The following is a 15077-nucleotide window of genomic DNA, read 5'->3' as shown; positions in this document are numbered from 1 at the left end:
TTCTATTTATGGACTGGAAGTAAGAGCTACTAACACATGACATGCCATATATTTGGAGGCCTTAACTCTGTAAGTAAATATATTTGTTTTATTGGTAGTCTTTCTCATGATGATGTAAAGTGTGCATGTAAGCTCGAATATTTTGTTTATAAATTAGGGCTTAGAGCAATGATTCCCACATAGTTGATTGCCTAATAAATGTGTTGAATGAGAATGTAATAAGCAATAATTTTGAACTCCAGTAAACCACATCCTCTGAAAGTCGGGGAACTAGAGGAAGAACCTTCTAGATGATGTCACTGCTTCTAAATGTACTCTTGGGAATAGGTTTCAGGAGGCCTGGGGTGCAAGCCTCGGAAATTTTCCTTGAGGGTTTTATGACCCCTGGCTTTGTTTCTGTTAAATCTTTGGTATGTCTGTATCCTTTGCTGCATGTAGTGAATTTCATGAATCTTTAAATTCATCTTTCTCTTCTAAATTCATAGCTTTCTTTAACCTTGTCAATGACATTCGAGGGAGTGATTATTAGTCCCTAAGATTGTCTTGGGTTGAAGATTTTTCAGCCTTAGACATGCTTGCTTCTTGGCTTTTAAAAAATCATTAATGGGCTCAAATTATGGTGATACTAAGACATGCCCTGAGTCATGTCCTGTTTTCTAGACACACTCTTCCTCACCTCCATTGTGGAGGAGCAGTCCAGGTTCCACTTGGTGGTCAGGACTCCCTTCCTTGCTGGTTGAGAGGCTGGAGGACCACAGAGTGCTGGGCAGCAGTCTGAGCTTCCAGGTCCGTGGAATCACTGTTGTGTCTCCTGGTGGATGTGTTCCTCCCTTTGGAGCTAGAACCTCTAGCCTAGCAGCACTAGTTTCTAAGGTTATAGGAATAGGAGGCAGAAGGTTTGCTAGGGGTCAGTAGGGATACTAGTCAGTGCTACCACTTGCATTTCTGCCCCTTGATTCCTGGGCCTGTGAACCCTGGCTATGGGAGAAATGCCACCATGTATTGAACACAGATTCAGGGTAAATACAACTTCTTGAGTACCTTTCTTCAGCCCTGCGAGGTATTACCTCCTAGCTAGTACCATAACTGAGTCTTCAAAAGGGCATTCTGTTGAACCAGCTGCTTCAGGACGGCGGGAAACATGCATGGCCAGTGAATTCCAAGGGCATGGGCCCATTGTTGTTCTGCTGTGAGGTATTTCCTAGATCAGAAGCACTCCTGTGATGATGGTGGACAAGGCATTCTGAAAGTCCGCAGATAGTAGTTTTGGCAGCAGCTCACCTTGCGTTCAAGGTGAATCTGTACCCAGAGTAAGTGGCTGTTCCAGTGAGGACAAAATGTTGCCCTCTGCATGATGGGAGTGGCCCATTTCACTGAACCCACCACCAGGTAGCTGGCTAATCTCCCCTGGGAGTGGTGCCATAGTGAGGTCTCAGTGTTGGTTTTTGCTGCGGGCAATTAGGCACGCAGTGGTAACCATAGCCAGATGAGTCCGATGAGTAGAGGTGCACATAGCTGAGCCCATGCCTAATCTCCACCCTGCCATCATGACCACTTTGTTTATGAGCTCATTGGAACAGGACAGGGGTGCTGGGGAAAGAGGCTGACTGGTGTCCTGTCCACTTGATTATTAAACTCCTCCTTTGCCAGTGTCCTCTTTTGACGAGCAGTCACATGGGACATGTATATCTTCACATTTTTTTCCCCATTCAGAGAGTTCTGTCTGTATACCTCTGCCCCAAATTCCCTTGCTACCAGTTTTCTAGTCATTTCTTCCTGACCATGTGGCACATCACTGGACACAACGCATGAATTTATAATCCCATGTCTGGCCATTTCTCCTCCCAAGCAAAGTGAACGGCCAGGAGCCTCGGGAGGATTTCCCTTCACTGCTGTCCTTCCGGGATGTTTCAGGGGGGCCCTAGTGCTGCGGCGTCCACTCTGGGTGCTGTTGTGCAGAACCATCTGTAAACCAGGCTGGAGTCTTCCCTCTGTCAGCTGACTGTAAGGAACTCCCTATGAGGCCCCAGGTGCAAGTTGGGGGAGAGAAGTAGTAGAGTAGGAGTGGGGACCATGGGCATTTGGGCCACTTGTTCATGTGACTTACTCGTACCTTCAGGGCCTGCTTGGGCTTGATCACGTCCGTACCACTTCTGTTGGATGGTGGAGTGCTGCTGCACATCCGGTGTTATGACTCGGTGGGTCAGATGACAAATACCCTGTTCACGATGGGCAGCTCCAGTCACGTGGTAACTTGGTGGCTCATGATGAAGTGTTCAGTCTCTTTGAAGGCCCAGTAACAGGCCAAGATCTGTTTCTTAAAAGAGACTGGTTATCTGTTATCTTCCTGTATGTCCCAGAGGGGCAGGGGCTGTAGTGCTGTAGGGCTTTGCTCTAAAGTCCTAAGGGCCTGTGCCGTGATCTGTCTCTAGTGCCTGCCAAAGGCTCCAACCAGCATCCCTGTCTGCCATGGACACTTAAGGCACCAGTGGATTTGTGGACCCGGTGGCCTGAGGAGGGGAGCAGCTTGCACAGCAGCCTATACTTGTCGCAGAACCTTCTTTTGTTCTGGACCCCACCGTACACTGGCAGCTCTGGGCGTCACTCGGTAAATGAGCTGGAGTAACACATCCAGAGGGGTCGGTGAGGAATATGTTACCTCCAAAATCCCAAGAAGCCCGTGGACAGTTGTTCCTCTCTTGGTTGTAGGAGGAGCCCGATTCAACAGCTCATCCTTCTCCTGAGAGCTCTCCATGTGCTCCACACCACTAGACCCCTAGAACTTTGACTGACGTAGAAGGCCCCTGAATTATTCTTGGATTGATTCTCCACCTCTGACATGAAAATGTCTTACCCATAAGCCTGGATACTTGCTACTTCTCACTCACTAGATCCGGTCAGCACAATGTCATCATTAGAATAGGCCCCTGTGACATTTTGGGGAAGGGAAGGGCCATCAGAATTCCTGCACATTAAATCGTGACACAGGTCTGAAGGGTGGGAGGGCCCTGAGGGAAAACAGTGAGGGCGCTTTGCTGGCCTTGCAGCTGCGAGTAAACTTGCGGTGGGTCTTAGGGACAGAGATGGAGACAGAGGCCAGGAGTCACACACCAGGTACCAGTGTGTTAATTTACTCAAGCATTGAAACCACATCTGGAACAGCAGCTGGAACAACAGCAACAGTGGGGGGTCACCATCGAGTGAGGCTTATGGTAATCAACTGTCATTGTCCTAAGGTCTGTTCTGGGGATGTGGGAGTCACCACTTTTGTGTCTTTCTAACCCTTGATGGTGGCACTAATCTCTGCATTTCTTTCGGGGATGTGGCATGACTTTTGGTTTACTATTTTCCTAGTTAGAGGCAATTCTGGAGGCTTCCACTTGGTGTTTCCCACTGTAGGAGCCCTTACTACACAGGTCAGGGCACCAGAGTGGGAATTCTGTCAGTAGGAATTCTGTCAGGAATTCTATTCCTTGTGCATTCCGGCACTGGGCATGTGACCATAGACCGGGTTTGCAGACCCACTGGGACATCTGTGAGACCTGAGCTAATATTCCATTGACCGGCTGACCTCCATAAGCCCTTCCTCTGACTGGTGGGCCACAGTGGTGTTTTGGGTCTCCTAGATTTAGTGTCAGGTCACAGCCAGTGTTTAGTAGTCTCTGGAAAGTCTGAGGGTTTCCTTTACCCCAGTGCAGTTATATCATCCACATTCGTCAGTCATTTAACATTTTGTAAAACTTAGCAGATTTTCTTGAGTTGTTATTTGTCTTCTTGGTTAAGCCTTTTGTGAATTTATGCCAAATTCTTTGAGGTCTCAGAATATGTCTGAAATTATCTTTATCATTGCTCCAGTACTTTCACACTGAAATTGTCCAGTAAAGATTCATCGTTCAGTGAATAAAAGTTATTTATTGTGTCATTAGCAATACCTTGGTTAAAAGAAGAACTTAATTTGAAAAGAAATAGAATGACTTACCTATAAAATTGTCAGTATGGATGGTTTTGATCGCTTGTGCCTTAGTGTAAATCACATGGATTAGGCCAATATGAGTGTTGATAATGCTTTAGTGTGTTTAAAAATATGTAGTTTGAATTAAATACAGTGTCTGGATTTTGGGCACATGAATTTAAGAGGTTACATGTTAACCAAATTACGGTAGATGGCCACTTCACTTCTGTGGGCCAGAATTGAGTAATGTAAATAAATAAAATATTACTCTTAGTTCTAAATCTGTATCATGTAACAAGATGTATCTCTGTCTACAGTGAGAAAATTATTAAAACAGCTTGAAAAATGTGATGTACAAAAGTGATATCAGAGCTGGAATGAGGCAAAATGGTAATCCTGTGATTATGGGCAGTTTTAGCCCAGTGTCTGTCAGCCAGACGCAGTTGAGCTGTGTCCCATTGCTCCTTAGTGTGGGTATGACATGGCCAGCAACTATAGTTATTCTAGGATGGTACAAAGAGAGCAGAGATGACAAATTCAAACGGTAACTAAAATTTGTATTGTCACTTTTATTGTTAAAATTGGAAAAGGGTGAAAAATGGACAGAAAAAAAAGAAAGCATCAATTTGTATTCACTTTCTTTGTATCTTGTTAAAAACTTAGAAAAATACGAAATCAGTGAGTTCCACAGGTTGAAAAACTGATACACAGGGGATTTTCTTCTCTGGGTGATAGACATGTCTTGGAATGAGATGGTGACTTGTGAATGCACTAAATGCATTGAATTATTCCCTTTCAGTGGTAATTTCATGTTATGTGAGATTAAAGTTAAAAACTAAACAGGAATAAATCTTTGGAGGGTAGGAGAATAATGGTGTTCAGTTGTACCCTTAAATGGTCAGGAAATCGTTCTTCAGTTCTTTAAGGTATCCCCCCACTGGGGGTCAATTTTTGCTAAGCTGTCAATACTTACTTATGAAACAGACAGAGACACCTATTTATAACATGATTGCCTAGTTGACATTTAGTTGTTAAGAGATAGCCACCATGATCTGTGTGGGCTTCTAAGTCCATGCAACATTTGGGTCATTTTCAAGGCTGCCTGGTTTTTGCTTTCTAACAAGCTTTCTGCTTCTTTGCGTGTATGCGCGTGGCTTAGCAACCATGGGTATGTGGGTGGCTCGAACCAGCTTCAGTTTCTACTGCCTGCCTCGGGTAAACCTGGAGTTTATGTGGAGTGCTTATCCCATCCAGATGGCTCTCTGACCTCTCAGAGCTTACAGTTAAATACCTTGCTACTCTTGTTTCCCCTAAACAGCATTGCAACCTCAGGCTAGAGAACTCTGTGTGCTTAGCATGGAGGCCACCTCTTTGACTTACTCTGCCTCAGGTCAGGCAAGTCCCTTCTCTAAGTGACAAGTTTCTGGCATGGGAAGTGAGAGCACAGCACAGACTCACACAGCTCTAACCAAACTTCAGTAATCTTCATGAATAAACCCTTCTTAGTTTGTTGTAGGTCTTCAGAGTCTTTAAAATAATATTATCCAGCTTTATAGCCTCGGGGCGGTGAGCCGAGCGGGGGCCCCGCCACTCTGCCCCGTCAGAGCGGCGCGCCGCCGCACTGAGATTTGAGAGGCTTGGGCCTCGCACATGCACTTTGGGCACCTTTAGTCGCTGGCCCTTTATGCGCAGGCGCAGCCACGCGGGTTTCAGAGGTGCGCAAGCGCATTTGTGCTTGGCGTCATGGTTACGGTTGTTAGGTGCTCCAAGATTCCAAACCATTGTGAGGTCGGTTTGGCTTATCTCTAGCACTGGTGCTGGTGTGTAGAAGCGGTGAAAAGCCCAGTGGAAGGTGAAGTGCTGGTGAAGCCTCTAGGCTTTGCAATGAAGAAGTTTTTTGGTTTCGGGACTGGGAAGGGGCGTCATCCGTGACCTTTCGCAGGGAAGTGATGAATGACTTGAGGGCCCCGCTTGTTAAGAAGGGAGAATTCAACGAGTCCCAGCGGGTGTATAACATCCGAATGAAAGATCTCAAAAAGATCCACAGAGTTGCCGTCATGAACAACATATTGAAAATGCAGCGGTTGCTACTGCTTGGGAAAGACGTGAATAAAAGAGACAAGAAAAAACGGTAATAGAGCTGTAAGGGCCTGCTTAGCCAGAGGGAGTCATTTTGTGAACTTAGATTGACCCTGCCCCTCCCAGAGGAACTTACTTGCAAAGCCCAGTTACAAGGGCGGGTCAGGCCAGGTGAAGACATCCAATCAGTGGGGTGTGCATATATCTACTAGGGTAAATTGAAATTCCGTTGGCCACTCATGTGTAACCTAGCAGTTTTCTCTGTGTGTTGCAGACCTATTGCAATCTCACTGGTCACCTGTGTATAGCCCGGCTAATCTACCTCTATAAAAGTTAGTCTGTTATTTTTAATGGACATCTTTTTATACGATAATGTTATAAAAAAAGATCTATTCCCATAATAGATCAACTTCTGGGCTACAAATTCTTTCGATAAAATCCAATATATAATTTATATCTGTGTCCACTTTGTATGTATGTTATTTACTGACTGGCTGTCGAAAGAAATTTTGAATTGGGAAGATGGTTCTGTTTGTGATTAGGAAGATATATTTCTGAAAATGTGTACTCTTCTTGTATTTATCGACATTCCATAAAGCAAATAAAATCATCATGGTTTAAAGAATTTTGGGTTACACCTGCTCTCTTTTATCATTGTGATGACATTAAGAAAATTTTTGGAATCACTATAGTGTACACCTGAAAGTAATATAACACTGCATGTTAACTGGAATTAAAATAAAAACTTAAATTTTTATAAGCAGACAAATTTACCCTTCCAGATATCAAAATGTATCTTAAATTTCCACAATTTACACGGTTACTAATAGCTGAAAGGACAGATGAATGAATGGGGCAGAGTAGAAAATGCCAAACACCCAAATATGGTGACATTTCATATTAGTAGGAAAAGGTGAATCATTCATAAGTGGTGGAGAAATATCTGTTATTTATTTTTTATAATAGTATTGAATACTAATATTGATTATTGGTAATTCTTGATTTTCATATGATCTATAAATCTAAATATCTAATAAAATGAAGAAAATAATTTCATTTTTATTTAATATAATGTATATAAAATCTATCATATATAAATATATGATATATTTATGTATAAGATATATAAAATATTATTTAATATATAAAAATATATAAAATACATAATCTATAAAAATAAAACTGGTCCTGTCTATTTGAATCCTGAGCTTCCTTTGGCTTACATTTCTTGAAAATCAGAGTGAAGAATTACTTAAAAAGAATTCTTCATTATTTTAGCCCTCTTTTCCCATAATGCTTTCAAGAACTAAAATGTATTTAAATGCCAACCATGTGACTAGAACTGCAGTAGAACTGTTGTATGTATATACCATTATTTCAGTTAATGTAAGGCACATTGATTGTGTGATGCCCCACCATTTTATATACCAATAAGAAATCTTAAAAAATTCTGCCAATTATAGTTGTAAGACATTTTGAATTATAAATTGCATCCCAATGTCAGAGATACTAAAAGGTGACAAAATGAGCCTCCTAGAATCATTGATATATAGTATTCCTGTGAATATTTAAAACATATCTGAGAAGTAGGCATAATTGTATCACTTTACCTAATAGGAGAGTTGTCTTTGTACAGTAGTAGCAACAGTAATAGTTATAATAATAATATGTAACAAACTTTGCATAGATCCTCATTTAAGCATGGTGACGAGGTCTTGTGAGATAACTATTCTTTATTTTATTTTTATTAGTTTTTAGTAATCTCTATAGCCAACACGGGGCTTGAATGCATGACCCTTGAGATCAAGAGTTACATGACCTTCAAACTGAGCAGGGCAGGGGACACGAGATAACTATTTTCATGTCCATTTTGTTGAGGAGGAAATTGAGGATAAGGCTGAGTAATAACTATTAAGTGACAGAGTTAAGTAGGATTTAAACCCAGGTTGAGCTGAATCCTGAGGTCACGCTCTACCTAGTCAGATAGCCCGCTCTTTTACTAGCATGGTGACTAATCACTAATACATATTGTACTTTCGTCAAAAGAAAACTAAATCTTTGTTTTTGAGTCAAAGGAATAAGATGCTATTTAACGTTTACAATTACATGAATTAACTGCATGTTTTGAAGTAGTGCACTATAATTTCCTAAAACGTTCTTTCACTTTCCTAGGACTCCTCTCCATCTGGCCTGTACCATTGGCCATGCTGACATGGTGACTCTTCTTGTACAGAGGAAATGCCAGCTTAATCTCTGTGATAAAGAATGTAGGACTCCTCTAATGAAGGTGTGTGGTAGCAGCTGTGTCTGCCTGAGATGGGTTTGATTGAATTACGTAGAATGAAACTTTATTGCATTTAAATGTAACTAATTGGTGAAAACTGTGGCATGCTTGCTTTAAATTCCCAGAATTTACACTCTGTTTCTTGGGATACTACTGACAGGCTATACAATACCAGGAAGAGACATGTGTAACTATTCTCTTAGAACACGGTGCTAATCCACACCTTACGGATAACTTTGGCAATACTGCCCTCCACTATGCTGTTGCTGGTGACAACACGTCAATAGTAGAGAAGCTGATTTTATACCATGCAAATATTGAAGCAAGAAACAAGGTACGTAAACTTTATTGATAAAGTATTTGAAATTTTAAAACATACATGTAAATTTTTTTAGCGACAAAACATTTATTTACGTATTTATTTATATATGTAATAAATAATAAATACTGAATTCGATACATCAAGTCCTATCACCACGGAAACAACTCCAAAGCCAGGGCAGGGAGAACTAGAGATCGACGATGCGCACAGAAAGGGCAGAGTTCTGTTTCCCAGCCACTCTTCCACCCCAGAAGGAGAATCTTCCCATTAGTGCTTGGGAGTGGATGGTGGGCTCAGAGCCCACAAAGGATTGAAGGCCTGGAGGGGAGTGAGGTGATGATGGAGGCTGAGTGCTGTGCAGGGGCTTAGGAAATGGGTGCTGCTGGGAATGGGTGGGAGTCCATGACCCAGTGGGGTAACTTGAGTGAGTGCAAGTGGGAGGAGAAAGCAGCAGGTTGCAGGCCCTGGCCACTCCAGGCCCCAAGGTTCTGAAGATGAGAGCAGGGGAATCGGGTCATGACATCCTACAGGGGCGTCTACTTGCGCTCATAGCCACTCTGCCTGCCATGTACCGCAATGGGGTCTCCCATTTCACAGAGTAGTTCCTGCTCAGCATTGTGTAGGTCCTCGGGGGGGTATAGCTGTGCATGGGGAGTAGTGGAGGACCGCGCTCACTATTCCACTTGTTATTTCTTTGACGTGCGTCACCTCCTACCACTGCCCTTAAGGAAGCACTGTTGGTTGACATAGATAGGGTCAATTTTTCATATGTAGAAGCTCGAGCATTCCCTGAATGAAAATATTTTGAAATAACTTAATTGTCTAAGATTTCCCTTTATTTTTATTTTTTAATTTTTTTTTCTTGAGCGTACTTTTTGGAAATACATTTTTGTAGGAACTGTAAAGAAAGAAAGCAGGAAGAAAGCACATATACAGACTTGTAAGAAGAGAAGCATGTTCTTCACATAGCAAGAATTTTTATGCCTCGGCTTCTAACCCAAGGAGCACTTCTGAGTAATTTTACATGGAATATGCTTTATTCTGCTCTAAGACCATGATCTTGTTATAGAGATAGAGAAGTGATCTATGTCTCTATGATTCAGTTGATATTAACACTAATCTTTGATACATTTTCATTCTTAAATGCAGCAATTATCTACAATTGCTTATAGTTACTAAGATTTAGTTGACCCAAGTGTTGGTTTTCTTCAAGTTTTGAAAGAGGCCGGCTTTGGCTAACAGTGCTGTAAACTGTCAAGTCGGTTATTCGAAGTTTTAAGATTTCACTTTAATGAAGTTTAAAAAAAAAAAAAAGATTTTATGTATTTGAGAGAGAGCGTGAGAGACAACACACATGAGTAGGGAGGAAGGGCAGAGGGAGAGGGAAAAGTAAGGGAGCCTGATGCAGGGCTGGATCCCAGGACCCCGAGAGCACGGCCTGAGCCGAAGGCAGACGCTTAACTGGCCGATCCACCCAGATGCCCCAGAGCTGCTCTTTTAATTCAGAGTGCATCTCCTCAGTGACCCATTTGGAGCAAGAGTGCTTTATGTTGACATCTGGGATCCTGATACCATTGATAGAAGAGAATCAAGCATGTTGGTATAACCTGGAGAAAACCTTCACCTTTATTGGAAAGCTCTCGACACTGTATCCCTGAAACTCTAATTTCTCAAATGTTAATGTTTGCCGTGAAAAGTATTGTCAAATGGGGATAAGCAAATTTAAACCGATTTCTTTTGTGCGAGAGATATAGTGCAGTTCTGTAATATTTCTCAAACATAGAGGATCATTGACTCTTTCTATTGAGGCACAATCCTCACCTTCCAGCAAAGTGTGTGTTCTTTGGGATATAATTTGAGAAACACTACTCCAGAGATAATCATTTAGGCTGTTAACTCAGTAAAAATACTTTAAACTTTTACAGCTATGTCTTAGAGTTTGGAGATATAGAGATAAAAAATAGTCCCTTCCCTCAGAAAGCTCTTGGTTTCGATGGGGTGCAATAAAATAATTGGAGTATACAATGCTAAATGCTGTGATAGAAGCCGAGATTCTTGGAACCAGCCAATGTTTGAAGTAAGATTTGGAGAATGACTACAGTTAATCTGTTGAAGAGGTGGAGGAGGGCTATTTAACTTAATTTGTTTTATTTTTTTCAAAAATATTTATTAAGTTGAGAGAGTGAGAGTGGGAGAGAGAGCATGAGCAGAGGTGTGGGGCAGAGGGAGAAGGAGAAGCTGACTCCCCACGGAGCAGGGAGCCTGACATGGGGCTGCATCCCAGGGCACTGGGCTCATGACCTGAGCTGAAGGCAGAAGCTCAGACTGAGCCACCCAGACCCCCTGAGGCGGGCTGTTGTAAAGAGAAGGAGCAGCTGGTGAAAGCAGGGGGGTGAGGGAGGGTCGGGGGGTGGGGAGGATGGGGGGATGGGGAGGATGGGGGGGTTAGAGTACTTATATATGTGTTTAAGTTTAGAGGATCCTTTATAGGTTTTAAAATTCAGTATGGAAATATGTAACTTTGTAAATTATAAATTGTAAATGATAAATTGTTTTTACACTTTTACAGTTGGAACTCACACCTTTTTTACTTGCTGTAAATGAAAACAAACACCAAATGGTGGAATTGTTAATTGGAAAAAAAGCAGATGTACATGTGGTTGATAAGTCCAAAAGGTACAGTAGTTGTCTTTTTTTAAACCTTATATTGTTCTAGGATGGTAACAGTTAAGTCAGACTAACTTAATAAGAAGAGGATTAATTTATAATTATATAGTGAAAAATGTCGACATGTCATCAGTTAGGCAGAAAGCAGTTATTCTGATGGGGCAATATGAAGAACAGTATACGGCAGAATTTATATTCCTTCATATCATTAACTGATGTGATTTGCAATCTTTTTTTTTCTGCCATATGATTTTATGTTAGCTAAATGGGTTTCATATTAGTTTTATTATAAAGTGTGGACTCCTTTTATTTTATGACACAATACTGAACTTCTTACCCTTTTATAGTATTTTTTGGAAACTTCTACTTCATATATATTTTCCTTAAAAGATGCATATTAAACATAAATAGGAGTTGTTTTATCTTTTGAATGACTCCTTGCTTTAAATTGCCTTTTTTTTTTTTAAGAATACTGATGTTAGATGATCCCTAAGTGATTATTAATTAGTATTACCAGATAGTGTGGGCTTATCATCCTTTTTTGTGTTCAGTATATTTTTTGTTTTGTTTTGTTTTGTTTTCGTTGGTAAGGGTAGAAGGATGAAAGATAACTTTAATTGAATAGATTTTTCTTTTAGTGAGGACAAATCATAGGTTGGTGATAAAGAGAAAAGAGATGGACTTTAGATAGACACAAGACTAGGTTTAATTCCTTTCCTACTTGCTGGGTATGTGACTTTGGAAACATTACTTATCATCACCAGATACATTCTCTCATATGAAAAGGAGGATAATATATCCTTCAAGCGTTGTTGTGTGTAAATAATATCTTACATATATAGTATTTAATTTAGTGCCTAACACATGCTTATCTTAGTATCATTAACTGCAACTATGACTCTTGTTACTGTTAGTGTGAATACTGTTATTTTAAGCCTGAAAATAGCTTTTTTGTTTTTTTTTTATTTTTTTATTTTTAAAGATTTTATTATTTTTTTGAGAGAGAGAGAGCATGAGCAGGGGAAGGGGTTAGAGCAGGGAGCCATATGTGGGGCTCAATTCCAGGACCCTAAGTTCATGACTGAGCTGAAGGCAGACGCTTAAATGACTGAGCCACCCAGGCACCCCTGCAAATTACTTTTTATACAGACCTGTCCTCTAGAAGGCATGGAGGTACTCTGAATCAGCTTAAGGAAGAAATGGGGAATTCTTTTTTAAAAGAATTTAGCATAGTTTCTTGTTCATCAAGTGACTTTAAATTAGCAACTTCTACTCTCATACCCAGGGGGGACAAGAGGCTTCTTTTTTGTCCTTTAATTTTAGCCATGGAGGTAATTTACAAAGATAAACACTTGAACGTGTTAATGGTCAATTCTGGACCGACAGGCAAGATATTAATCTGGTAAAGTATATGAAATTTGCTGTTTAGATAACTCTGAGTTCCTAAGGGTGAAGTTATGTCTCTGTTATTTTAGAACAGCCCTCATGCTTGCTGCAACTCTTAAATCTCCAGATGTAGTCAGGCTTCTTCTTCAGCAAGGTGTTAATACCTCTTCTCAAGATGAATGTGGATGGACGGCAGAAGACTATGCTGATTTTTGTGGATTTTATGTGTAAGTGTGTACATTAAAATGTTAGTTATCACTAAACTGAAGTTTAAAATAGTTTAACTCTTAGTTCTTATGTAGTGGTTGAGAGTTCGTAGTTTGATTTGGGCAATGTTGGGATGGCAGTGAGTTAGCCCCCATCATTTGCCAGAAACCAAGACAAAGGCTAGACTAGTTAGCAATAACAACGGGTGCAGGATTCTTTATCTCAGGACTATTGAGACCTTTGTCTTTAGGGATCTTAACTGTATCTGTTTCATTCCAAGGATAACTCTTATGCATGGCGTACAAAGAACGTTACATTTGTGTGGTTTTTTTTTTCCTTCCTGCCTCCATCCCTCCCTCCCTCTCTTCCTCTCTTCCTCTCTTCCTTTCTTTGTAGATTTTATTTATTTATTTCAGAGAGGGAGAGGGTAGGGACAGAGGAAGAAGCAGATTCCCTGGGGAGCAGGGAGCCTGATGTGGGGCTCAACCCCAGTCCCCCAAGACTGTGACCTGAGCTGAATGCAGATGCTTAACCAAATGCCAAGTGAGCCACCTAGGTGCCCCAACATCCAACATCTTTTTTTTTTTTTTTTTTTTCCTAACTAGTTACTTGGGTCTTGAGATTTTCAGTTTAGTAGAAAACCCTATACTTTCCCTTGAGGGTTATCTCTTATACTTTCCCCCTTGAATTTTCCAGGAACCTAAGGAGTTCCCTAAGACCAAAGAGACCATCCTCTTTCGCAAGTCATTTGGAGGGAAAAAAGGACATTCTTGTCATTCCCTTGTTTCCTTTGATTCTGTTGCTGCAACATTGCTGTGTGTAGTACCTTGGTGACTCTGTTAAGCGACTGTCTTTGGCTCAGGTCATGATCCTGGAGTCCCAGGATCGAGTCCCCCAACTGGCTCCCTGCTCAGCAGGGAGTCTGCTTCTCCCTCTGACCCTCCCCGCTCTCATGTTTTCTCCCTCCCTCTCTCATTCTCTCACTCAAATAAATAACTAAATATCTTTAAAAAAAGAAAGAAAACTAAAGATTTTATTTTTTGAGAGAGAGAGTGAGAGCATGAGCAGGGGAAGGGGTTAGAGCAGGGAGCCAGACATGGGGCTCAATTCTAGGACCCCAAGATCGTGACTGAGCTGAAGGCAGATGCTTAAATAACTGAGCCACCCAGGCACCCCTGCAAATAACTTTTTGTGCAGACCTGTCCTCTAGAAGGCAATGTTATTTTTCTGCAGTTTGGTTATGGTTATGATTGACCTTTGCTCCCAGGATGCCCTTGCTGATCCGCATTCCTCAGTCTTCGTGGTGACCCACGATGAGACTTCAAAGTTACAACATTTTTTAGTTTGCGACATATGCTTGTATGCTCAGCTGCTATTCCACGGCACCAGCACCCTGTTCTGGCCGCTGGGCCCCCTGGCTTTAGCCACACACACCCTTCCCTTCGCACTCAAAAGCCTTACATGAAGCCCACATGTTAGCGCAGACCTTCATAATGAAGTACCGCTTGAGGATTTTGCTTTTCTATCCTGCTAGCAGATGGCAGTTGGGACCCTTCTAAGCTGTTAGAGAGGTTCAAGTAATGCTACAGGAAGAGCCTGGACTTTCCTTTCTCCTTTGTTTCTAGGCCTATATCTCAAGCCTGCTTTAAATCCTGAGGAGCGCCTTTTCTTATGGGCTGATGAAAGGTCTCATACAGCCCTTCCCAGAGTGGTGGGTGTCCCCTTTCCCGACAGGCCATGTTTTGGGTCTAATATTTCATGAAATCCTCTTAACAACCTTGTGAAATAAGGCAGTAAGATGCCTGTTTTCTAGAGGAAGACTTGGAGCCAGAGAGAAGTGGCTCATCCAAGAGCAAATAGCTGTGGTTACAGAGTTAGGACCACTGAGTTCAAGACACGTTCCGTTATGGCAAGCTAATACTACTAATTGCTAAGTTACTACTTTATGACTGGTTCACCTTCCTTTAAAGTATATGGGGTAATTTAAGGTTTGATATTAGCTCTGATATTATTCGAAATACTCTTATGAATTGATATATTTGGTAAATGTTTTCCATATCAGTATTAAAATAGTAACATTGTTTATCACCCCTTTTTATATGTAGCAATCGCCAAATAATTGCCCAACATAGAGAAGAAAGATTTAAAAATTTTTCGCAAAATAACAATCCAGGTAAGAC

At 41.3% G+C, this 15077-nt stretch overlaps 1 protein-coding gene across 1 annotated transcript in view; it reads left to right on the top strand.

Annotated features, from left to right (window-relative positions):
* LOC308337872 (ankyrin repeat domain-containing protein 26-like) overlaps window positions 1-15077 on the top strand; it is a 340750-nt gene that overhangs the window by 50414 nt on the left and 275259 nt on the right. Inside the window, exons 4-8 of the mRNA XM_080831416.1 lie at window positions 8204-8318; window positions 8476-8649; window positions 11207-11313; window positions 12780-12917; window positions 15003-15070. Coding sequence (XP_080687542.1) covers window positions 8204-8318; window positions 8476-8649; window positions 11207-11313; window positions 12780-12917; window positions 15003-15070 — 602 coding nt within the window. The remainder of the gene's footprint in view (window positions 1-8203; window positions 8319-8475; window positions 8650-11206; window positions 11314-12779; window positions 12918-15002; window positions 15071-15077) is intronic.

This window comes from Martes martes, assembly GCF_963455335.1.
Source record: "Martes martes genome assembly, contig: scaffold_65, whole genome shotgun sequence".
Lineage (NCBI taxonomy): Eukaryota > Metazoa > Chordata > Mammalia > Carnivora > Mustelidae > Martes > Martes martes.
Note: the sequence above shows the minus strand (reverse complement) of the source record. Positions and strands in the feature narration are given on the sequence as shown.